The sequence below is a fragment of the Acomys minous genome (genome assembly GCF_964271855.1).
Source record: "Acomys minous genome assembly, chromosome: 2".
In the NCBI taxonomy this organism is placed as follows: Eukaryota; Metazoa; Chordata; class Mammalia; order Rodentia; family Muridae; genus Acomys; species Acomys minous.
In genome coordinates, this window is record NC_140484.1 from 68713138 (window position 1) to 68738664 (window position 25527).

At 48.3% G+C, this 25527-nt stretch overlaps 1 protein-coding gene across 13 annotated transcripts in view; it reads left to right on the forward strand.

The window, feature by feature from the left end:
• FGFR2 (fibroblast growth factor receptor 2) overlaps positions 1 to 25527 on the forward strand; it is a 105533-nt gene that overhangs the window by 41724 nt on the left and 38282 nt on the right. For 8 of the 13 annotated variants that reach the window (XM_084772683.1, XM_084772672.1, XM_084772680.1 and 5 more), the window contains 3 exons: positions 5695 to 5818; positions 23804 to 23994; positions 25095 to 25242. In XM_084772683.1, the coding sequence (XP_084628809.1) occupies positions 5695 to 5818; positions 23804 to 23994; positions 25095 to 25242 (463 nt within the window). The remainder of the gene's footprint in view (positions 1 to 5694; positions 5819 to 23803; positions 23995 to 25094; positions 25243 to 25527) is intronic. The other 5 variants (XM_084772679.1, XM_084772681.1, XM_084772673.1 and 2 more) reach the window with 1 other exon arrangement.

A 25527-nucleotide genomic window follows, 5' to 3' on the forward strand; every position in this document is an offset into this window, starting at 1 on the left:
CACTGGAAATTTAGAAATTCCTTGGAGCTCCGGGGGCTTCTGGGAATTTGGAAAAGTCACAGCTTTCAGCTTGGCAAACATGGCTCCCGAGAGCATGCTCCTTGCTGGAGATGCATTAAGCCGGCCCAGGGCTCCTAGGCTGTGAAGCATGGGAGGTCCCTCAACTAACAGCCTCTCCGGGGGCTGGGTCCCCCTTCCTGGTGTGGCTGCCTGCTGCCTGAAACCTCTCTACTTTTAGGCTTCACCTGGGCCTTCATGGCGCAGTGTTGGGTCTCTTAGTCCCTGTGTTGGGTTCTCCTTTTGCTATTTTCTTCCTTGCTATGTGAACTGCTAAAGAAAGGCACCTACAAACCTTTGACCTGAGGTGCTGTGTTGCTTTGCATCTCTCTGCTCTGGAAATGAAAGACCTACTTAAAAAACAAACAAAAGCTCTTTTATGAGAAGGGGGCAGGGAGGAGTGAGGGGGGGGGGGCTGTGTGTCGTATCATGAGGAAGCCAGAGGACAACCTGTGGGTGGGACTTGGTTTCCCCTTCCACCACCAGGTGGGTCCTAGGAATCACACTAAAGCTATCAATTTTTTTTTTTTTTTTTTTTTTTTTGTCAGAGCTGAGGACTGAACCTAGGGCCATGAGCTTGCGTTCTACCACTGAGCTAAATCCCCAACCCCTCAAGCTATCAATCTTGGGGACAATTGCCTTTTACCCACTGAGCCGTGTCACCAGACAAAGAGATGCCCAATTGAAGAGACCTACCTAACTCAAATCCCACAGATAGGGCCTGCCAACCCCTCTGATTCCTGTTTGCCTCTTAATGAAGCAAGGTGTCAAGTTTTCCACAGTATGTTTTTTCCAGCAAGCCAGGAGACCTGGAAGTTTCCGTAAAGGAACATTGGTCATTTGTGTGACTTTTTCTTGTTTCTTCATTAATCTGTCATTCTGGAGGCCACACAGGCTTTGATGGCCAGGCCAGTCCTGCAAGCTCTTCTTACTTGTTTATGGCTTTGCGGCCCTTGGCCACCATACCCCAGCATGCTTTGGAGTGACTTGTGCTTGGGGTTGTTGAAGGGAGAATGGGAAACACAAAGCCACTTGAAGTCAGAGAGTTAAGAAATGGGACCAAACCGTGTGCTGCTCAGGCAGAGCATCCAGGTTCAGTTCTCGGCACGCAGAGATCATTTATGTTATAGGGTGAACCAAAACTTAAATTATTTTTATGATTGATTAGTGGATAATTGTTTATCCAATGGGTAAACCTCTACCTTCTGTTATAATTTATGTCCACCTGTCAAAGTCCTTGCTTTCAGTTCTTTGGGGTATACGGTTAGTGGACTTGCTGGATCGCATGGCAGTTCTTTGTTTAGGTTTTTGAAGGTCAGTGCTGTTAAAGAGCTGAGTTCAAAAGGTGTTAGATGCCCTGTTGCTGCTCACTTTGATAGCACCTTCAGGCAACAGGCTGAGAAGATGCAGTTTCTACCTGTGGTTGTAAATCAGTGGTTCTGAACCTCCCTAATGCTGCGACCCTTTAATACAGTCCCTCATATTGTAGTGACCCCCCCAACCATAAAATTATTTTCATTGCTACTTCATAACTGTGATTTTGCTACTGCCGTGACTCACTGTAAATATCTGAGATGCAAATGGTCTTAGGGGACGCCCCTGTCAAAGGGTTGTTTGACCCTCCCCCTCCCCCCAAGAGAGGTTGAGAAGCACTGTGGTAGAGGGGCTGAAGGTGCAGTTCTCTGCACAGCCCCCTGCAAAGCAAACTTCTCTCTATTGATGTGGGTTTAAGCATTAACAAGTGTTGGCCTTCACATCTGGCTGATGACAAACAGCTCCAAGTACCGGCTCCTCCATACAAGTATGAGCCTTTGTATACAAGTGCATTCAGAAGGTGTGGATTGGCACCCTAGAAGCCTTCTGGAAAAGATGCATGGGCTAGAACAGTGAGAGTCCGTACATCTTAACAACAACGGAGGATGTCTTTAGGTAGATCACCTTCTGAAGCCCAGGCTACCTGTAGGCTTCCCTGCACTGCTGTTTTCTGGGAAGTCACAGGACCATCTGTTGTCACACGGACACCTCCTTTGAGCTGGCTAAGAGTCCAGCTTCCAGATGTTTATTCTACTTGTTAGTGAACACCTAGGTATTTGGAAATCTTTGACTATTTGGTTGTTTTGCAACGAGGAAGCCAAGCATCCAGATGACAGTTTGGGCCTCTGACCTTTGACTTTCTGTGAAAAGTTTTTGACTCTGCCTAAATGAAGTCTTCATTCCAAGTTGTTACCTGAGCATAGCCGAGGCTTTCACAGAGGTTTGGGACAACAAGAGTCTGAAAACAAACAAAAACAAAACAAAACAAAACAAAAAAAAACAACCCAAAAACCTGTCTGGGCCACCTTCCAGTCTGCATGGGTGGGGTGGGGGAACGTTTGTGGAATCTGTTCTTTGTGCTTCAAGTTAAAGAGCTCAAAGGCTTAGCTTCAGTCTGCTTTGTTTTCAGGACTGAAATGTTATTTCAAGAAAGACCTTGGTGTACATAGTTTTGGAGCTCTGCTCGCCAACTCTGTTACTTGGCAGCTGGAAAATAACGATGAATTCCACACAGATTTGGCTGTGGGCAGGGATGAACATAGGAGTTACGGGAATGCTGCGTGGTGCAGGATCCCTCCTGTGCCCGGCCTTTTGTTCCCGGTCGGATAGAGAGATCCAGATGAGGTATATACACGCACACACCCCGAGTAAGATCTAAGGACCCCGCAGATGGGGGGGGGGGAGCCTTTGTCTTTTAGTTCATGTGCCTGTGTGTTCATGTGTGCACACACGTGTTTGGAGGCTGGAGGTTGACATCAAGTGTCTTCCTCAATCGTGCTTTATCTTGTTTTGTGACACAGGGTCTCTCACCGAAGCTTGACCTCGGTGGTTGGCTAGACCAGTTATTTTCTATGGACGAGATAACCAAAAGTAGCACTAAGGAGGCTTGACAAAGGTGTCATTAGTTTCAATGGGTGCCACCAGCTTACTCCTCAGACCAGTTCCCCTGGCTTTATGCTACTTTTGTCCAGTTGTATCTGTATTCCTTCGTATTCACTCACCGTGTTCTGAACTGACGCTCATCTTCCTGATTTTTGTTAATCAGCTGGCGAACCAGCGTCTCATTATTGTTTTAATTTACATCCCCCTGATTGCTAATGAGGTTGAGCGGCTTCTCAGATTTTTGTGTGTGTGTGTGTGGGGGGGAGAAGCTATTTTTCTCTCCTGTTCTCCGAAAGCAAACACAATGTATACGCATTTGACTCAGATGACAAAATAATTGTGGCCCTGCAGATCTGAGACACTTAGGGGGCACACTGAAGGTCGAGGTGCATGTCATGAGCTTGGTGTGCAAACACTGATGTAGTGACTTTCCAAACCCAGAGCCTGTGGTGGTTGCCATTTTTTTTTTTTTTTACAGAGTTGCTGTTGTAGTTGTTTGGCCTGCTGTTAAGCATCTGCTAATGAACAGTAGGCTCTCCTCCACAGAAGTATCCAAGTCTCACGGTTGGCAGTTTCTTAGAGTATTCATTTGGAAAGTGCCACAGCTTTAAATTTTGGGGTCTGGTGGTGTGTCAAGGAATTCAATTGGAAGCAGTGGTGTCAGAGAAAATGTGAACAACGCTGCATGTTGGGGTTGGTATTGACTGAGTAAAAGGTTCTAGAAGGGTGGAAATACCCACTGTGGTATATGTGCTTTTTTTTTGCAAAAGCATTTTATTCACATTAACTTAGTGATGTTTGTGGTGTGTCTCTAAGAAGAGCTCTTTCTTTAGCATGCTATAGACCCAAGGAAACACTTAGCTGACCATGTCCTCCCCGAGTGAGTGTGTGTATGTGTATTTTGGGGCGGGAGGGGGGGGTAAATCCAAAAAGGCAACCTCCAGGCCGTGCTGCCCCAAGCCACACTCTGATGTCTTGGGCAGCCAGCGTCCCCTCCCTTAGCACTTCATGGACAAGTCCATTTGGAAAATGCCATGTGCTCGAGTCTAAATCCAGGCACAAGAAAGACATTGACAGTTTGGATGGGGTCCAGAGTGAGGCGCTGCCATGATTAAAGGCTTTTACAGGCGTGACATTTGAACGGGGGCTCAAAGAACTGAATATTTACAGCAGGGCTCAGAGCTGGATTACGAAGAAGCGTGGTGGCTCTGGGGCCTGTGGCTGCCTCTCTAAACCATCCTCCCCGTGACTGGCAAAGAGAGAACCAGTCCTGATATCTCTGAGAGCCTTGGGGTGCAGAGGGTCTCCTCGTGTCCCCATCTGCCCCGGGGTTCTGCAAAAGAGCTGGTCACTCACTGCCTCTCCTTTCTTGTGACAGCTCCAGGTAGCACCTTGGGAACGGATTTGATAGGTTCCCCCCTGAAACTGTGGAATTTGGCATGGGTTTCCCCCATCAGGACAGTCGGACTGAATGGGGCAGGCAGGGAGCTGTTAAGGGGCCACCTGGCTTCCTCTCAGGCTGTCTTGCAGGTCCTCCTGGGAGACCAATGTGAGTCCTTTGAGTAGAGCACAGGCCTTCCCTGTTATCAGTCTGAAGTCCTCAGATGCATTCCCTCTCCCCACCTATTTTACCCATGAGCCAGCTTTTCCTTTACCACCTTCCTGTGCTGGACTCTGAGGCAACTCCACGGTTGTGCAAGGGTTGGGGTCAGGGGCATCTAAGCAAAGTGACCGTCTGCCTCATTTCTAACCCTCTGCTTGCTTGTGCTGTTAAGAGGGATCCAGCTCTCACTCCAAGAACACCATGTGGCACCCTAGTGGGGACCAGTGATCTTACCGTTGAGCCCCCACTTTGCAGTTACAGTCAAGGCCCCTGTTCGCAGGTGCATCATGGGACAACTCCCCTGCCCTCTGTTCTTAGAAGGGCATGATACATCGAGGTGGCTTTCCCTGCTCTCTAATTTAGATTCTTACAATGTGAGACTGTTAGAAGCCCCTGTGTGCTGACAGGCTGTGTGTGTGGGGGGGTGGGGTGGGGGGGGTGGGAGGTGGTGGAGTTACAATAGCCCTGGCTCCCATGTCTGAAATTCTGGGAATATCCGGAACATGTGCCATTTATCCCCCAGCTTGGGCAGACCCATGGTCTCATTTGAAACTTCTTGAGACTTCCATATATCTAGAGGGCCAGAGAAAGAAGCCAGAGGCTCCAGGAACAAGAATAGATCTGACCCAAGGGCTTTTGGGGGTAATTAAATAAGCTAAGGCAGAAGGCATGGCATACGGCCAGTGGTCACCAGTGTTGGTTCTAGATGGTTCCGTGGTGCTCTGGGGACCACAGGCTCCCAGTGGGAGGGAGACCTTAGTAGTTTATCTGCCAGTGAGGTATGACATTGTGTCATACCAACATTGGCCATGTTGGTTCTCCTAATGGAACCTCAAATTCAAGACGGGGACACACCTTCGCTTACTCCTGGATATCCTTGTGTGTATGTAGACTATGTCGATACCAGCCGGTTAGGCTAGTCTTGGGAAGCCTTTCTTTTCATCCACCACCATTCTGAATATTAGTTGTAAGGCAGTTTGCAATTGCTCTAATCGTATGCTTCTACCAACTTCCTGGGTGTTGAACCCAGGCCACGTGTGTGCTGACCACAGTCTGCCCCTGCGTGTATTTGGCGCTTACCCTGTCACAAATAACCCCCTTTTCTTGGACTCTTTCAGGTACGAAACCAGCACTGGAGCCTTATTATGGAGAGTGTGGTCCCGTCGGACAAAGGCAATTACACCTGCCTCGTGGAGAATGAGTACGGCTCTATCAACCACACGTACCACCTTGATGTTGTTGGTGAGTTTGCCTTTTTTGGCAGCAGCACACCTCCAGTCTATTCTGGCTTGACGCATTTAAAACCATGACAGTGAGGCTGTTTTCTCCTCACACTTAAGGAGAAGCGGCTTGTCTCCATTTTGTATTTGTAAGATGTCCTCTGAGAAGGTCGCGTCTGTCATATGATGTGTTTGTTCTGTTTCCTGGGTAGCCAGGTTTTATGGGCTTGGGGGAAGGGGACTATTCTTAGTTCCTAAGCATTATCTTTTATCAGGTGGTATTCTGGAAGATTTCTCTGAGTAATCTTAGTGTGTGCAGAGCTTTGCCTTCCTGGTGACTCGGGGGTCCTGTCCAGTTCCTGGTCAGGGTTTGCCGCAGTTACGGACATGAGTCTGCAGCTCGGGCTCTTCTGTGCTGCGGGGATGGTGGCCTGAGATCTCTTCCTATAGGAGCGTCCTGTGCTCTGACTTGTCAGGCATGGCGACACTTTGGCTTCTTCCCTGTCCTCCGTCGTTTCCTGGGGTTACTCTTTCCTGTGCTGGTTGCTGACCAAGGGAGGATTCCACTCAGAGCTCATAGGGATCCATTTTGACTTCTCATGGCCTTTGGTGACTGCACAAACGTGTCCACCCACTGCGCTCTGTAAACACAGACCCTCCTATGTCATTTCCTGTGAACAGCCCTTACGGGTATTTCTATGCTGAGAGTAAGGGAGTTATTCAGAAGCCTAATTGTGAGATTTGATAGGTTGTTATGTAATATTTATCCTATAGCTAATCACAAAAGAGTGTCGGGGTCTTCTTTTACTTTTTATTTACTTTTATATTTTTTTGAGATACAGTCTCTTGTAGCCCAGGCAAGCCTTGAACTTGCTGTGCAGTTAAAGATGACCTTGGGCACTTCTGATCCTCCTATCTCTCACTCCTTAGTATGGAGATTATAGGTGCCTACCCCCACACCTGGCTTGTGTCCCCCACTTCCCCATCCCCAAATACTGAGGACTGGAATTAGGCATGAGCTCTATCATTGAGCTGTCTTCCAGACATTTTTTGTAAAAAAAAAAAAAATGTATATTATACATTGAGACAAGATCTTGTTAAGTTGCCCAGGCTGGCCTTGAACTTGCTCTGTTGCCCTGGCCGTCCATCTTTTCATCTGCCTCACCATCCTGAGCAGTAACTCATCTTGAGACCTGTATCACCAGGCCTGGCTCTGTTCCTGTTTTTCATAGAGACATTTGTGCTATGCTAAACTCAGATATTTTAGTAAACACACACACACACACAGAGGAGTGACGTGTGAGAGGATTTCTTTTGTCACAAATGGCTCTAAATCCTTTCATCAAAGAGCACATGACTTGGGATTTACTTCTGCTACATGGGCAAAATCCGACACGAACTGTTGGCATTAAGAAAAGCACGTTAGATTTGGGGCTAAAAGTTCTGAATACTTAAATTTAAAATTAAGTAATTTATTATGAGGGGGAGAAAAGGGTTGTTCCGTAGCAGCCCTTTGGGGTTGTAGCCTAGCACAGGTCTACAAATTATTCATGATTGGGGCCGGTCCAAGAATTGAGGAGTCAAGGCAGGGCCGCCGTTGCCCCAGGGTCTTGCTTACAGCAGGTTTTAGCTTGAGTTGTTGTGTTAAACATTCAAAAGTTCCCCCCCCTCCCACCCACCCCCCACACCCCCCACACACCCCTTTGAGCTCTCTGGCAGCTCATCCCTGTGAAAGCTCTGAAATCTCTCTTAGAGTTTAGGGCCGGGATTTGAATGGGGCTGCTGAATAATGGAACTGGGCTGTCTAATGTTAATCCCCGGGCAATCAGTCTTGCTGAAAAGAGCATATGATTCAGTGGTGTGATGTGGAGGGAGCGCGGAGTGGATGGAGTAACGCAGAGAGAGGCCTGATTATGTCACAAGTTTGGGAGATCGCCCAGCTCAACCCGGGCCAATAATGACACAATGCTGCTTGGGAATATCCATTAAAGCACAACTCCAGTGATTTTTTTTCCCCCCTAAGACTTGAACCTTCTTTATAAATAGAAGCCAAAAGTCAGTAGAATATAAGACATTTTCAGTAAAGATGGAGGTGTGAAATACTCTCTCTCTTTTTTTTTTCTTTTCTGAAAACCCCAGCAGTTGCTTTGGAGAGGTACTAATAAAATGAAATGGACTCAGCTGAAGAGCCTCGTAGAGACTTACAGGGTTGGCAGTCATTCTGAACATCTTGGCAAGTGGAAACAGAAAAGATTCAGGCTTAGGCAACAAACTCCTGGTGGCCCTGGAGCCCAGATGCAGTACTTTGCTGTGTGGTAACAGGGTCTCGGTTGCCTCTCTGTTTCACAGAAAACTAGAAACTGTTGCCAGTGGACAGGAGGCTTGGCTCCTGCTGGGTTGTCACTGTGCTAGCTCTGCCTGTGGTTCAGGTGTTGGGAGAAAGCATCCAAACTGAAAGGCTCTGCCTCTGCACGTCCTTGTAAAAGCCGTGTAAATTCAGTGACACTCTTGTGTTCTGGAATAAAACAGCGGGTCATTGTTGCGTGTGAGGGGATCACTCTTCATTTACGAGGTCCATTTAGGAGCCTCGCTTGATCCTCATTAAAATTGACACCATTACTTTTCAGTCATTTACAGCAAAGGAAAATTAGCACGGAGCCCCATGTCTCAGTGATTGTGGCGATCGTAAAACAGCCTGCCAAGTAGATGGCTTCGGGAGGTGGTGAGTCTTCACCGTGGTTCCTCAGTGAGGGGCTGAGGTCCTTGATCTGACAGATGCCTGCCACCACCAAGTGGCACCTTGAAGCCATGAACTCTTTTCACCATCTGTTGGTTCTGACCAAGAGCTGAGGTCCTGGTATGTTAGGAAAGAATACAGCTTGGTGTAGTGACAAGAGTAGCCAGCCCAGTGGCAGGAACATCTGGGCACCAGGAGAGCTACCGAGCTCGTCTCAACCCACTTTATAACCTGTAAAATTGGGAAGAAGATGTGTATCTTGCTTATGTGATGGCTGTATTAGTGCCCTAAAGCTGCTGTAACAAATGTCCCATTACTCTTTAATAACTTTTGTTAGTCTCAACCAGGTGTGTGTGTGTGTGTCTGTCTGTCTGTCTGTCTGTCTGTCTAGGGTGGGGTGGATGCTGGAGGACAATTTCTGTGCTGGTCCTAGGAGTCATTCATTCCTTCTCCTCCTCCCTCCCCCCTTCTCCCCCCTCCCTCCTCCTCTATCTCTCTTCCTCCCCCTCTTCCTCCCCCTTCTTCTCCTTCTTCCCCTCCTCCTCCTCCTCATCTCCCTCTCCTCCTTCTCCTCTTCCTCTGTCACTGTGACCTTGGGTTCACCAATTAGTCAGGCTGGCTGACCAGCACCACTGTGCCTTCCCAGCACTGGGATTGCAAGCACACACCATCATGCTTGGCTTCTTTACATGGGTTTTGGGGATCAAACCCAGGTTCTCATACCTGGAAGGCAGGTATCTTACTAACTGAGCCATCTTTGGGGCCCCCACAAGTCTTACCTAGGTAAACTGAGTGCCACCTGGGGACCAGTGGGTGAAGTTCTGTTTCCTGCCGACTTTGCACCTTTGGGTAATGATGTCCTCCAGAGCACCTGTAGACTGGTTTGGTTGCTGGGCTTACAGGGGATCATAGCGCCTCCTTACTCCTCACCCCATCTCACATCTGAGGAAATCTGGACCCAGCAAGGGGAGGGGGTGTCAATGATTGTACAAGGACTTGGAGAAGGCGCTAGAGCAGGCATCTCAGGCTGGGGGTTGGTGGGGGACGGGGAGGAATCGCTCAATAGGTAAAAGCGCTTGTCAAGCAAATGGATTTGAGGACGAGAGTTTGGGTTCTATGGATGAGTGTGGCAATTCCAGCCTTGAGGAGTGGAGACAGGACCCCTCCCCTCCCCCTCAGCCCCCACCCGGCACCCCGCACCCGAGTAAGCTAGCTAGTGAGGTTAGCTGTGGGGGTGGGGGAGCTCTGAGTTTGAAAAGCCCTTCGACAAAAGAATAAAGGAGCAGTGGGAGCAAGGAAAGTCCTGATGTGAACCTCAGGCCTCCACAGGTACATACACGCTTGGGCCCACACACGTGCAAGCATACACACACACACACACACACACACACACACACACACACACACACATATGAAGAGGTGGGGGAGGGGCTGGAGCCCTTTCTCACTCATGTAGCCCTTTTGCTTTGAATTATGAGCTTTTTTTTTTCTTGCTTGCCCTTATAGATCTATGGTCCCAGACACTATTGGATATTTACTGGTGACCCTTTTTCTCCTGGTGTTTGATGGGGAGCGAGGTGGGGAGATAGGGGGTAAGAATGTATCTGATCCCTCGTTAGTTTAATTCTCCGGCATCTCCCGCCCCAGGTATGCATGGTTGGGGCTGTCATATGCTGTCCTTCACTTCTGGCTGGGTGGAGGTGGCCCAGCCTTTTACCACCAGTCCTGACTTGTCACTGGGCCAGGCCAGAATGACACCGTCGGCCAGCCCTTGACACAAATCCTCCACAGCACGGCTCTAGACATGATGGGACACAGTCTGGCAGCATGTAGTGAGCACCTCAGCAATGCATTCAAGAGAAGTGAGGTCTTGCTTTTTACAGGCACAGAATGTTAAGCCCTGCTCTGTGGCCGACCCGGATCCTCTGGCAGTGTCCCGTGGGAGAGAGAGAAGTCGCAGGAAGCATCAGTTTACTACTTGGAGGCTGGGATGACAGAGGCTCCGGTGTGATCTCAGAGCAGCGAGGAAGGGGTTGAAGGAGCCTGGCTGTCCAGTTCGGGACCCACTTGTGGATCGTTATGAGTGTTCAAGTCACTGATGCTATGTGATGTCTGGGGCTGGGGCTCGGGTGTGGCTTCGTTGGTAGTGAGCTTGCTTAGCATCCATGACGAAGTCTGGTCCCCAGTACTGCATGTGTGATATGGCATGCCTGCAATGATAGTAATTAGGGAGAGGATTAGAAGTCCGTGGTCATCTTTGGCTATAGAGTGAGTTTGAGGCCAGCCTGGGCTATGCGAGATCCTGTCTCAAAAATGAAAATAAAGAAATGGGGATAGTATGTTTAATAGTGAATCATTTAACCATTGAGATCATGATACAAACTGCTACTAGTAGGATCTCCTTGGTTTCTGCCGAGAAAGACCTTGTGTGAGACTTGGTTTCCACCTGACGGTGGCTTCTCAGACCTTGATGTGGGGGGTTGGGGGGGGTGACGGGGACGGGCAGCTCTTGGTTAGATTGTCTAAGTGACTCCGAACCAAGATCTGGAGGTTTCAAGCCACCAAATGCCCATTTCCCTTTCAATTTTGAGTGTAAGCTAGCACTGAGACCCCGAGGGGCCCTACAGTGCTTTCATGGCCTCCAGCCCTCACCTAGATTTGTCTATATTTACAATCTGGCTGCCAGCTGACACTGTCCCCGTGTCTTGCTGTAGCTTGATATCCGCTTTATGATGGAGCTGCCCCTCTCTGCCAGCTCTGGACTTAGGAAGCCTAGCTGGAGGGTGGCGGCAGCGGCAGAAAGCCCATTCTGCTGTCAACAGGCAGAGGGTTAAGGATGGATGCAGGTCACGGGGAGAGTCTTTTTGTACCCCACCCCCACCCCCACCGAATTATAGCCCCAGAGTAGCTGCTGGCAGGAAACATGTGCCTGTTGATCTGTGGCACCCTGAAGCCGTTTCTACCTTTCTAAACCCTGGCTGCAACCGTTAGGCTGTGAGAGTCTCCTTTGCCAAATCGGGCCTTTGGGGAGTCAGATGGGCTAAGCATTCAAACCCCGTGGCCTGCGGGAAGACCTAGTGCCTCTCTGTGTGTGGAGTCCTTAACTGTGCTGTGTGGGTATTCTCGTTCATCTTGTGTTGCTGTGATCATGTACCTTATAGCACTTACGGGGAAGAAAGGGTTATTTTTGCCTCCCAGGTTCAGAGGTGTCTCTGTCCATCCCTGTGGCGGGAAGGTGGGTTGGGGTTGGTTTTGCAGTGTGAGCATGAGGTGGAGCGGATGAGAAATCAAAGCAGGCACGGGCAGGTCTATCTTTCAAAGGCTCGCCTTTAGAGACTTAACTTTGGGCAGCCAGGCCTCACCCCCTTAAAGGCCTTACAACCCTCAAAATGGTGCCACCAGCTGGGAATCAAGCATTCCAAAACCTGAGCTGACGGGGGAGCCATTTCTGTTTCAAACCACCACGGGCAATAACTTGCTTTCTTTGTAGCGCCCGCCAGAGAAAGAGTTTAGAGGGAAGGGACCCTCTTAAGTCACGGCACCGAATGACTGCTTATCACTCTTCCTAGGCAACCCTGTGCTCCTTGACCTGTCTCCAGGCTGTGGAGACACACACCCAGGCTGTTCCTCATCATGGGAGAGGTGACACTTAGTGCCTTCCTCAGGGTGGGGATTTCAAAACTCCCTGGGGGGGGGGTCCAAAACCCTTTAATGCGATCTCTTTTGCTCCAGAGAGGCTCCACATTCCTGCCTTACCACAGGGCTTCCAGGGCCAAAGGCTGGTCAGCGGTGGTCAGCTCCTGCAAAGGCACCGGCTGGCAAATGAGTGCTTGCCCTGAAGAAGTTAACTCTGTGACGGCTCTCAGAGCAGATGGTGGCTGGTGGGCCCTGACGTGGTAGGGACCCAGCAGTGCTCCGGTAATAGTCTGTCTTTGCTCTGCGCCTGCCTGCAGACCTTCAGAAGCCCGTTGACCTACAGTGGAGGGAGGACAGTTATCGATTTTCCCCCTCGGTTCTGGCAAGAGTCCTGGGAAAGGTGACTGGCAGAGAGGGCTAATATTTGGGTGGCTGTCTGATCTTTGGCGTGGAGTCCGTTAGGAGCTTGGAGGATGTAGAGGTGTTACGGTCAGGTTAATGTCTTACAGTGCTGTGTGAAGATGGTCTCTTCCTGGGACTGTGCACAGGAAGTGTAGATAGGGGCAGGCAGATAGAGAGCTACCTAACGGCAACTTGGGAGCAAGCATAGCTTAAGGACGCGTTCATGGACGGCAGCCAACTGGGTGTGGTAATGGGCCTCTCTGGTTGAACATCCCTAATCTGCAAATCTAGTCTCCCAAAACTTCTTAATTCTCCCACTGTGTGTATTGCCAGTCGGGTTTTGGAGAATTTAGGATTTCGGGGTTTCAGGATTACCGAAGTTCGGCCGGAAAAGCAGGTGCGCGCATGTCCTGCTAGCCAAGAAATGCTCTACTCTGAAGTCCCTCTGGCCCAAGCATTTCAGAGAAGACCCATTTGCCCTGTAACAGAGAAACTAGTTCATGAGTAATTTCTATTTGGAGTTTGGGCCCTCTTAATGTATTGCAGATTCTGAAGCAGGGGGACTATGGAGTCTTAACTCTATGTGGTGCTCATACAGTTTAATCAGTGTTTGCCTTTGTGAGTGAGAGGGTACCATTGTTGAGTCTTATGCCAGCTCCCATTAGGAGGGAGGGTGGCCAGGCCGCCATGTTCTTCCCTTTGTAAGTGAAGCAGCTAGGTTTGCTTTCCCTGCTATCGCTGTTGTGTTTACCATCTTCCTGCTTGGTTTTTATGTCCACAGACAAGGAGCAGGGAGAGTGTGGCCAGCATGGGCTTCTAACATAGTAGATTTAATTTGGAAGGGTGTAGGGTTTTTGTTTTTAACTGGTGTGGATTTTTTATATAGCAGGTCCAGAGCAGGAGGCTGTGGGAGGAGGTGGCCGGGGGACACTGAGGCTGTCATGGGGATGATGGGGTTGGTGTTCTGTTTCTCCTGTGAAGAGATAAGATGCAGTGAGGAAGTTCCCTGTCATAGTTTGGAGAGAGAGGGTTAGAACACTGGCCGTGTTGTATTGTGGGAGAATCCTCTGTCTCGACAGTGCATCATTTGGAGTCTGAGCAATGATTCCTAGCCTATCTGCTTCTTAGGTAACAACTTGAGCTACAAGTAATCTCCACCAGTCCCGTTTTTTTTTTGGCTCCAAGAAAACAAACAGTTGCTCGGTCAACTTCTCAGTTGTCTGTACCTGAGGGAGGCATTTCTTGTTTGCTCAGATGGCTGGAGAGCTTTTCCTTCTGTCCGATTCACCCCAGGAACAAAACAAGGCGTCCAAGGGATTAACGTGGGGTTTTCTGGACTTCCTCTAAGAAAGGCTTTTTAAATGGTGAAAATTGATGATGGGAGCCAGCTCAGCCTTGTGTCTACACATACCAATCCACTTCCGGTCTTCCTTGTGGCCCACACGCTGCCGACATAGCCATAGAATGGAGTCATTTTTAGGTCGTGTATGCCCTTTTTTCCCATTAAAACTAGACCACAAGAAGCTTTGTACACATCTATTTATCGGGCACCTGTGTGAATACTTTTCTAGGACATATTTCTAAAAATAGGCTAACTTGATCCTTTCAGATAGAGATTTGCATAGCATTTGAAACCCAAGGCATAGCATTTTGGCTTTGGGGGTTTTCTAGCAATTTGTATTTTGTTTCTTTACAAGTCATGTGAGAAATATATAGTTTAGTTTGGAGTTCAACCTTTCTGACAAGAGGGTGTATTTAAAGCCTGTGCAATTTAACACAAACAAAAACCTGGTCCAGCACGCTTTTCCTGTGAGGGCAGCCTGGCACTTCGCACACCAGCTAAAATCACACACTCCTGAATTGCGCTGCTCCCCCAAGGCAAGTGAGGTGCAGGGCTTTTTGGTGCGTCCTGCCCAGTGGGGTGGCTCTCAGCTGTGTTCCTCTGCTCCTCAGGAGGGAGCCTGTGGACATCTGACGTCTGAGTTGACATCAACATCCACACCAAAGGCCAGTAGTGGTGGTGGGGGGGCGGGGGGGTTGTGGGATGGTGGTAGCGGGGGCTTGTGTAGACTTGGCATTGACAGAACACCTGTCATTTAGTAAACTGAGCAAGGTAGCAGACTTCACTAAGAGTGCAGGTTTTCCATGACCCTAGGAATAAACAGCATTGATTTAATAATATTGTCACATTTATTATGTCTCTTTAAAAAAAAAAAAAGCTGTGGCTGGGCTGGGGGTGTAGCTCAGTTGGGAGAGTGGTTACCTAGTTTGCATGAAGTCCCAGGTTTTCATCCCCAGTACCACAGAAGCTGGGTGTGGTGGTCTGCTCGTGTAATCCCAGGTGGAGGCAAAAGGATCAGAAATTTAAGGTCATTGTCAGCAACACAGCCAGTTTGAAGCCAGCCTGGGCTGCATGTATAGCATAAAACTGACCATTTTAAGCTGGTTTTGAAGGTACGGTTTAGTGATATTTAACACTCTCAAAACATCGCCCTTAGCCCGGAGGTGGTGGTGCTCGCCTTTAATCCCAGCACTTGGGAGGCAGAGGCAGGTGGATTTCTGTGAGTTCCAGGACCGCCAGAGCTGTTGCACAAAGAAACTCTGTCTCAAAAAGCCAAAGGAAAAAAAAAAAAAAGAAAAGAAAAAGAAAGAAAATAAAAGAAAATCACCCTTGTTGGTCTCCTGAACTTGTTTGTTCCTCAGAGCCAACCAAGTCCTCTTTAACGAGAAGCAGGGCATAAGAGCCGTCAGTGCTGTGGTACCTCTCCAACCACAGAGCCCAGGGGTGTCTTAAACATTTGGTAGAAATGAGACCAAGCTCAGCTCCTGTAATTTGCCGAAGAAGATCTAAATTGACAACCCAGCAGGTAGAAGGTGCTTGATTCCAGGCGAGCCGTCATCGCCTGTGACATTCGTCAGGGAGGGTACTTTGCTTCTACTTGCTTGGGTCTTCCCCAGCCCTGAGACCCTGAGACGAGCCAGCCCTTTGCTCTGCCTGTCCACGCCAGCGAGCAAACACAAAGGAATCAGTGCTGTTTTGCTTCTAGCATTTTGCGTGGTGCACCCCTTCATAAGCCATGTTGTGACTTTGATGCTAAGAGGGGAGACACGGCATCTCTTCCTAAACAAACTTGTTCCTGAGAAGCTGCTGTCTCTGCATGAGGTGTGGGAGAGGGTCTGGGGTGGGGGGGTAGTTGGAGGCAGCCAGAGCCTCAGCCTCATTCTGCAGATGTGCCAGCAGGAGGCATGGCTACGGCTACCTGCTGGAATGACAGTTGAGATCTGAAGAGGATAAGACAGCAAGCCAGGCACCCTTACAGTGCAAGTTCTGTTGGGCGGGGGCTGGAGAGAAAGCGGCAGTGGTTAAGAGTGCATATTTCTCTTGCGTAGGACCCAAGTTTGGTTCCTAGCACCCACATCAGGTGGCTCACAACCACCTGGTACCCCAGCCCCGTAAGATCTAGTGTCTCTGAGCGCTTAAGTGCACACACACTTCATACCTTCCTAACACACAATCACGATTAAAAATAACAAAGGTGAATCTTTTTGAAAAGCCATACAGGAGCCAGATGGTGGTGGTGCACGCCTTTAATCCCAGTGCTTGGGATGTAGAGGCAGGAGGATCTGAGTTCCAGGACAACCTGGGCTACAGAACAAGTTCCAGGACAGCCAGGGCTACCCAGAGAAACCCTGTCTAGAAAAACAAAACAAACAAACAAACGAAGTTATGCAGGAGAGGTTGGGAGATAGCTCAGCGGGTAAAGTGCCTGTTGTATGAACACAAGGACGTAAGTTCAGATCCCCAGTGTCCATGTAGAAAGCTGGGGAGGCAGAGGCAGGAGCACCTCTTGGCTTAGCCAGTCAGTTGATGAGCTTTCCTGCTCAGTGAAGAGCCCAGCTCAAAACAACAGGGGAGGGGCTGGTGAGATGCCTCAGTGGTTACAGTACTTGCCCTACAATCCTGATGACCTGAGGTCGATTCTTGGAACCTTCCTAATGTAGAAGGAAGGAACCAACTCTACGCAGTGCTGTGACACAGGTGTACTCCCCACATATATTACACACACAATAACAAGTAAGATAAAGCGAAGGGACAGAATTGCCAAGGGAGACACACCCAATATTGATCTGGTCTCCTCATGGAGCTTTGCACCTGTATACACGGACATGCGCACGCGCGCGCGCGCGCGCACACACACACACACACACACACACACACACACACACGGGTGGGGTAAGGAGAAAGAGAAGAAAGAAAAAGGTATTAAAGTGCCCTGGGCCAGCCAGGCGGTGGTGGCTCACACCTTTAATCCCAGCACTCAGGAGGCAGAGGCAGGTGGATCACTTTGAGTTCGAGGCCAGCCTGGTTCTGCAAAAGTGAGTCCAGGACAGCCAAGGCTACACAGAGAAACCCTGTCTTGAAAAAACAAACAAACCAAAAAAACCAACTAAACAAAGTGCCCCAGGCCTAGTGGTACATGCCTATAACCCATCACTTGAGGAGCCAAGATAGGATGGTTATGAGTTTAAGCCTAGCTGGGGCTACAGAGCAAGACTCTGCATTAAAAAAAATAATAGTTCAGGAGGGAGAGACAGGTACATCTCTGAGTTCAAGGCCAGCCTAGTCTACATGGTGAGTTCCAGGACAGCTAGAGCTACTCAGGTGGGCGAGTGAGGGACAGGGAGGGAAAGGGAAGGGAAAGAGAGAGTTGTGGGGTTGGAGCGGGAAGCGGTAGGAGGGAGGGAGGACAGGCTGTGAACTAATATCCTTGGCACCATCACTCATTCTGAAAGCGCAGTGCACCCTGGTCCCAGCTCAGCACAGCCCTGCCATCCTCTGCTGACCGTCTTTTGTGCTGATATCCGGAGGCTGAAAAAAGGGTAGGGAAAACAAAGCGAAACTCGGAATCCAACTGGATTGAGCCTGGCTGAGGTGTGAGTATGTCAGCAGAGGCCTGACTGGGCAATGAACTCATTCTGCTAATTGTAATGAGTGTGAGGCCTTTAGCAGGTTACTGGGCCCCTGAGCATCAGTGGCTTTGATGGCCGCCTCCCCTAATAGCTGGTCTTCACAGACTGGTTTAGTATTTTCTCATGCAGCCAAACCTGCCACCGCCTATTGTTGAGCAAAAAAGCCAGGCTGGCTTTAGACAAGAGTTCTCTCTTGTTTTCACTTGTCTTCCAAACTGCAGAATTTCCTTTCTCTATTCAGCCGTTTGCAGTTTGCTAAGCATCTTCCGTTTTGGAAGAAGGGCAGTTAAGTTTTGATTTCGATTTAAAGATAGAGTGGGTGAGGTTATCTACACTCCTTAAACGAACGGGTTGTCTAAGGGGACACTGGCTGCTTCCAGGGCCTTCCTGGGAACTCAGTCTTGTTGCCAGAGAAATTGCTTTCAACTTTTTGGGGCCATGGTGGTGGTGGTGGTGCTAAGTGTTACTTAGCTTTTGAGGGGGGAAAAACTCAGGAGACTGAGGCATTCTGGGAAACCGGGGACCCTGGGCTTGATTAATTTATAGGTGTGATCTAAGAGCCCGGGTCCCTGAGATACCTGTTCAGCGCATCTGTAGACAGCAGACGTTGTAGGTTGTAGCAGAAGTTACAAGCAAACACATTATTATGTCCAGAGGAGCCTTGACATGTTGTGAAGTTCCAATGGTCAATTAACAAAGATTTATTCTTCATCACTCAAGTATTCCCTTCCTCCCTTTCCCCCAGCTCCATAATTACCTTGGAATGAAGCAGGCTCCTGTCCCTCTACCCTCTTTAGCTGAGTTTTGGCTACAGAACTCTCCCTCCCCCTACAGAACAAGGCTTGAGAGGGTTAATGTGTCTATTTAGTGTCTCAGGAGCTGGGCTTTCTGCTGTAGTGAAGTGGACACTTGAAGCAAGGGGGCCAGAGCAAGAGTGAGAGGGACACAGGCGGCGGGGCTTTTTTTTTTTTTTTTTTTAAGCACTCCGGCTGTATTTACTAAGCATTTGTTCAGAGGAACCTCATTCCAGGGCTGCGGCCAACTGTCCCATCAGCCACAGCCCCACCCTTTGGGCTGCTTTTCCATTGTGTCTCAATTTGAAATTCACACAGGGGCCTGAAAAGGCTATTTGAAAGCCCCCCCCTTACCCCCACCCCCACCCTCTGGGTCCATGTATCTGCGACCTGTAAATCCAACTTGTAACTGTTTTAAAATTGCAGCCGGGGAAATAGAGGTCAGCTGCCCATCGGCCTAGCTGCCTTCCGAGTATTTCTTTCACTGCCCTGGAAAAAGAAAAATGTGTTTTCTATAATATCTGAGAGTCCAACAGGCTATAAGCGAAGCTTTGCCTCTCCCTGTAAATCCTGCCTGCTGGAGGGGATGTGATTCTTGTTGTCACGTTGAAGAGCTGAGCCAGCGCTGGGCTCCAGTCTCTCATCCAGAAATAATTCACGGGGCTAATCCTTTTATTTCAGTGTGCTGTGAAAAGTTGCAAACCTGTAGGCTTTGATTTGCCTGGGGGTAGATGAGGTTCAAGGGAGTGTTCTGGAGGACTGTCATTCTGGGGGCCCTCATCCTCTTCTCCTATGCCCACTGGCAAAGTGGCACGGCGCAACCTGCTGTGCCAGGCTTCCTCATCTGCCATCGGACTTGCTTGCACCCCAGCTTTTCAGAAGTTTTCTACACACTTTCACCAACTTAATGGTGGCTGGGTTTTTGTTGTTGTTTGCTTTCAACTCTCTTTTCTTTTCTTTCTTTCTTTCTTTCTTTCTTTCTTTCTTTTTTTGGGGGGGGACAAGGTCTCACTTTGTAGGTAGCCCATGTTGACCTTGACCCTGTGTTCCTTCCGTCTCCAGCTTCTGAGTGCTGGGATCACAGGTGTGCACCCTCACCCCAGCAGGCCACTAGCTGTTGCTCAGGGTCCACTGACACCAGTTGAAGATCGATAGTTGAGGAGGACGAGAAGAGGAGCGTGGTGCTTGGCAGATGTTGGCATCCTGGGACCGTTTCCAAGACGTTTCAGGCCTCATTCTTGACTTGTTTAAGGCCAGAGACTAAGGTTGCAAAGGAAATCAAAGCCTGATGTGGAGAAATGAAACATGAGGCCTACTGACTTTTTAAAAACATTTTAAATAACATTCTCTGAGGTTTCATTTTATACTGAGCGCAGCTGTAAGAAGTTTCGGGAGACGGTGTAAGGTTTCTATTAAACAGCCTCCGTACTTGCAGGTTTTTTTTTTTTCCCCTGCCCAAAGTGAGAAAGAGCCGAGAGGGAAGAGGAGATACTTAGGAGGTTATTTTGTATAAGGTGAGAAAATCTGAAGAGATGAATTCAAGACTGCGAGCCGTAACATTCGGTATGCTGTAATTTGCAAATGCAATAACATTGAACCATTCATTGCAAAGGTCTCCTTTTCCCCTTTGGGTGAAAAATAGTCCAGATAGCTTGGAATAACTTAATAACCGGAGCCCAGCAGCCCTTCCACCACAAGTAAAACAAGACTGCAAGCTCTGGACCAGGCCTTGCCAGTGTTACTCCAGCGACCAGTTCCCTGCCCAAGGCTGGCGCGGGCGGAGATGTTGTGTTCTGAAAGCACTCCTTGTTCACAGGCGGTGTTATTTGGGATTATGTGTGTAGTGTTTGCATGTGCGACAGTTTATTAGGAGCAAGTATGGCCAAGGTTTGCAATGGAATTCAGTAGATCTGGCTCCAAACCTTAGAGATTTGTAGTACTTTTGCTTCCTAGGAAAGACTGTCAGTAGTTTTACTGCCGGTGCGCATGCACACACACACACACACACACACACAACACACACACACACACACACACACACACACGCACATGCATGCACACACACACAAAAGCATGCTTGGGAGTGCAAAACTAGAAAACCAAGGCAAGGAATAAACTGATACCTAAAATTTCTTCCTTGGGGTTGGAGAGAGAGCTTGGTGGCTAAGACAAGTTCAGTTTCTAGAACTCGTGATGGGGGCTCACAACTGCCTGTAACTCCAGCTTCGGGGGACCTGGTGCCCTCCAAGACACACACACACACACACACACACACACCACGCACACGCACTTGCACCTGAAGCACAAATACCGTGTGTGTGTCTGTGTGTGTGTGTGTGTGTGTGCGTGTGTGTGTAGGTGCACATGGCTATAAATTCATGGAGCCTTAGTCACCCTCCACTTTATTTTTTAGACAGGGACTCCCATTGCACCTGGAACTCACAAATTTATCTAGGGTGGCCTGTGAGTTTCAAGGGCGCTTCTCTCTCCACGTCTCTGGTTTAGGTTCCAGACGTGTGCTGTCACACCTTGCTTTTCAAACGTGTGGTCTAGAGGATTGAACTCAGGCCTGCGAGCTTACGTAGCAGGTGCTTGGCTGACAGGGCCATCGTCTCGACCCGACAGCTCCTCCTTTTATGGAAACAATTGACCTTCTTGGGATTTGACAAGTAAAATCGAGCATATTTTGAATTTGGCCAGCAGCAACCAGCCCAGAGGATCTTGGGAAAGACAGAGGAGACATAGAGATGGGGACTTAGCTTTATCCTTCCCATATTAATGGGTCCAGCTGGAATTAAAGCAAACCTCGGTCATTCGCATGGCAACCAAGTTCCTCTGACCCATCCCAGAAGCAGCGTGTCATCCCAAGGAGTAGACAGTCTCCTATGATGTCCAAAGCAATGAAGCTTTGAGACTTTTTTCCCCCCAATCACAAAAACGAACAGTTGTACTTCTCTGTTCTTTGATCAACCTACATAGGTGATAAAGGAGCCGATGGATGATTCTTTGTGGGGCTTTGAAATTTTTATCTTTATTGTCAGGAAATGTAGGTGTCTATGAAGTGATGGAAGATTCCAGAATGAAATGTGCCCAACCTTTTTTTTTTTCTCTCTTTTTTAAAAAAGTTTCTTAAGGGCCAGCATCGGACTCACGGAGTAGAGTCAGTTTGTATACAGTCTGGCTCTGGCTCAGCAAATTCCACAGGATGGATATTTTAATCAGAAAGGCTCCAATACAGAAATGCTTAGTGATCTATCATTCTAATTTGCTGCTTCCAGCCCAGTGCACAGGAATGTCAAACATGGGGCCTTCCATGTTGGGCTGGTTTGGTGATGGGGGCGGGGGCGGCAGCAGCTGTTGTGCAGGGTTTTTTCTTACGTCTACTAACTATTTACTGTTGTTGTTAAAAGACAAGGTCTCACTATGTAGCCTTGGCTGGAATTTACCATGTAGACCAGGCTGGCCTCAAACTCATAGAGATCCACTTGACTCTGCCTCCCACATGGTGAGATGAAAGATGTGTGGTGCTGTGCTCTGCTCTGTCTGAACTGTATTTGTTGAGCTGGGACAGTGGAACTCACAGTTGGAGAAAGAAGAAAGCAGTGTATAAGCGTGTATTTGTGAATGGGTTCGTAACTGGAGCTCATGTGGATATTGACAGGATAGTTGGGAGGGAGGTTCCAGGATATTACGTTGTTTTTGTCTTTGAGATTAAACAAGCAGCCTAATCTGTTAATTCTTTCTTGCTTTCAATCATTTATTCCTTTGTTCACTCAGTCATTTTATTGTTGTAAGAACAGTAACATGTGATGTATTCTTAATGTAGTTTTAAACGTACAGAACTTTAGCTTCAACTATAGGTAGACCAGATCTCTAGAATGAGTTCATCATACATAACTGAAAGTTTATATTCTGTGACTAGCCACTTCGTCTCTCCCCTTCTCCATTCCTGGCGACCACAATTCTGTTCTTTTGATATCTGAATTTGAGAGGTTTAGATTCCCCCCTGTAAGTAGGATCACACAGCATTTATCCTGTGACTGACATATTTTGCCTAGCATAATGTTTACTGGCATATAAACCACCCCCACTGTCAGTTGGCATCAGATTGCATGATTTTCTTCTTTTTAAAGCTAGTTAGTTTTTTCCATTGTATAAAGAGACCATTCTTCTGTTGATGGGCATTGAAGGGGTTGATTAAATTAAAATCCTGGCTGTTGTGAATAGCTCTGTGACAGACGCATCTCAGATCTTCACTGAAATGAGGGTTGCTTAATCAGATGAATCACTTTGTTTTTTAACTCCAGGCTTCCTGTACTTACCCTGCCAATTGTCTTTCCACCAGCGATGGTATAGGGGGGGTCACTCTCCAGGCCCCTCAGTAGTATTTGTCTTATTGTCTTTTCAATGCTAGTTTTGATTTGCATTTTCCTAATGATTATCGATGCTAAGCATCTTCTCAGATGCTTGTTAGCCATGTGTATGTCTTTAGCGAAAGCCCTTAGTCCACTTTTATTTGGGTATTACTTAGTCGTTAGGGACCTCATGTGTAGGTGCAAGCACACCTTGACCCAGTCCCTCTATAGATTTCTACCAAGGACACTTCTCACTTGTAGAGGAACCTTCTGGTATAATAAAAGAGGGACTATGCTTTGTGAGAACGTTATCAGTGAGGCTAGGCCAAGGAATGGCCAAGCATCCCTCCCATGGGCCTCCTCTGAGACTGTGAAACTTAGCCTGGAAACAGGCATCTGTCCCCATGTTTCTTTGGTGCCACATCTGAATGAGCCACAGAATATCTAGTTCTGGTGCCTGGCACACAGTGACACTTGGGACTTGCCAAAATGAATGAAGAACTAAAGAAAGGGCCACTAAATGGAATCTATGTCATGATAAAAAGAGGGATCCACTTAGTTTGGTTTTGTCCTCACTTGGGGCTTTTGTTCCCAGTTTCCTTTTTAAAGAAGAGGGGGAAACAAGACTTCCTAGATCATCTTCCAGTTACCTAGGAGAGATCATGCCTGGACAGACCTCCCTGGCTATTCAGGGTGACCTTAAGAGTTAGCAGAGTCACTTGCCCGTGCCCTCTAGGGCGTGTTTAAAGTGAATCTGCGCATCATCTCACGCCAAATAAGTGAATAAGTGGCCTTCTACCAGCACCGTCTGTCTCTCGGATTGACGCAGTAAAGAATTTCCCCTTGTTCATTTGGGTAGTCCATAGCTCGCAGTGTAAGGCGTTCTTTTCTGATTCTCTAAGTAAGTTATCCTTTACAAGGGTTGTGCTCCAGCGCTCCGCTTTGAAGTCCGTTTGTGTTGTGCATGGGGCCCCCTTGTTATTCCAAAGGAGTCAGCCAGCAGACAGAGGCCCTTTTGGCTTGAGTTCCTCCGACAGCCCTTCTGGACAACGCAACTTATTTATTGCTCTCTCTCTCTCCCCCCCCCCCCTCCCATCGCCTCTCTCCTTCAGAGCGATCACCGCACCGGCCCATCCTCCAAGCTGGACTGCCTGCAAATGCCTCCACGGTGGTCGGAGGGGATGTGGAGTTCGTCTGCAAAGTTTACAGTGACGCCCAGCCCCACATCCAGTGGATCAAGCACGTGGAAAAGAACGGCAGTAAATACGGGCCTGATGGGCTGCCCTACCTGAAGGTCCTGAAGGTGAGAACTTTCTGGATCTCAAGGGGCCCCACAGTGAGGGCTCCCTTGGAGACTTGGCCAGATTCTTTGATTTCCTGTTGGATTTCAGAGGTGGTTCCCTTTATGGACTAGCCAGCAGAGTATGTTAAAGAATTAGTAGCCATTAGGCTGCTAATAACCTTTCTGAAGGGGGCTTTGGAGTAGGGGAAATGCTACTACACTTGGAGTCAGAGGATTACACTGTTTACTAGCCCTGAGGTATTACAGGAGATGCTACTGCTGGTTAGTGGCCGGGCACATCTTTAAAGCTGGGATCAGGTACTGCTTTACAAAGCAGTAGGGAGAGTAAGTGGGACAGAGCAAGAGCTCTAGACACTGTACTAATGTTGTTTTTCTGATGTTGTGTTATGTCTTATGATATTCAATGCCATATTGATAAAACATTTGAATCAAATTTTAGTAGCCATCTTTTACAAACAATTTAACTTCTTAAAAAAAAACAACTCACCTTTTATGATATTTTGTGTGTGTGTGTGTGTTGTGTTGTCTAGAGAGTAGACTTGGGGGCACGTTCCTGCACCTGTGAAATATGAATGAGGAGAATTTCCTTCCCTTTGTGTTTCTCATTAAAAGAAATACTTCCGTTTTGTCACGTTCCCATTTTGGTGGCTTCAAGCTTCCTCTTCAGTGTGGCGAGCTAAGTGTACGTGGCCAATTGTAAGCCACTGCCTGCCCGTCTATCATGCTCACCAGGAGTGTACTGACAAAGAACAGTCAGTCAGTCTTCCTATGCTCCTACGGGAGCAACAGGCGGCTAATGAATAACCCTCAGCCTATTAAGCCTTCTCTCTAGCCAGCAATACCCAGGATCCAAAGTACTGGAGAAAGAGGGACCAGCCCGAGGAGCTGTTTACCCATCCCACCAACTGCCTTCCTCCACCCTCCTCTAGCAGGTCACTGCTGCTCTCCGTCACTTGACTTGTTTTCTTCTTCATCCACCCACAGCCCTTTAGACACGATTCATGGAGATTGTTTTCTTGCGGTGTGTTGGTGGTGGGACCATAGGCAGCATCCAGCCCTTCCTGGTTGGCCGTTATATTGTTTTCCTATGTCTGTTCTAGCACTCGGGGATAAATAGCTCCAATGCAGAAGTGCTGGCTCTGTTCAATGTGACGGAGATGGATGCTGGGGAGTATATATGTAAGGTCTCCAATTATATAGGGCAGGCCAACCAGTCTGCCTGGCTCACTGTCCTGCCCAAACAGCAAGGTAACAATGTTTTTGTGTTTGTGGTTTTGTTTTTTTTGTTTTTTGTTTTTTTGTTTTTTAAAGAAAACTGGATATAGAAGTCGAAAAGACTCGGTGCTTTGGGAGGCAGCAGGCAGCTTCTAGAATAACTCTTGTGGCCTTGGTAAATTTATAATGATCTTTCTTTGGTGGTGCAGCTGGCGTCATGCCAGTGGCCATGGAAAAATGCCCACAATGTTCAAAGTGCTTGAAGATTATCCTCTACTCCCCCCACCCCCACCCCATTTTCAGGCCCTGCTTTCTGGT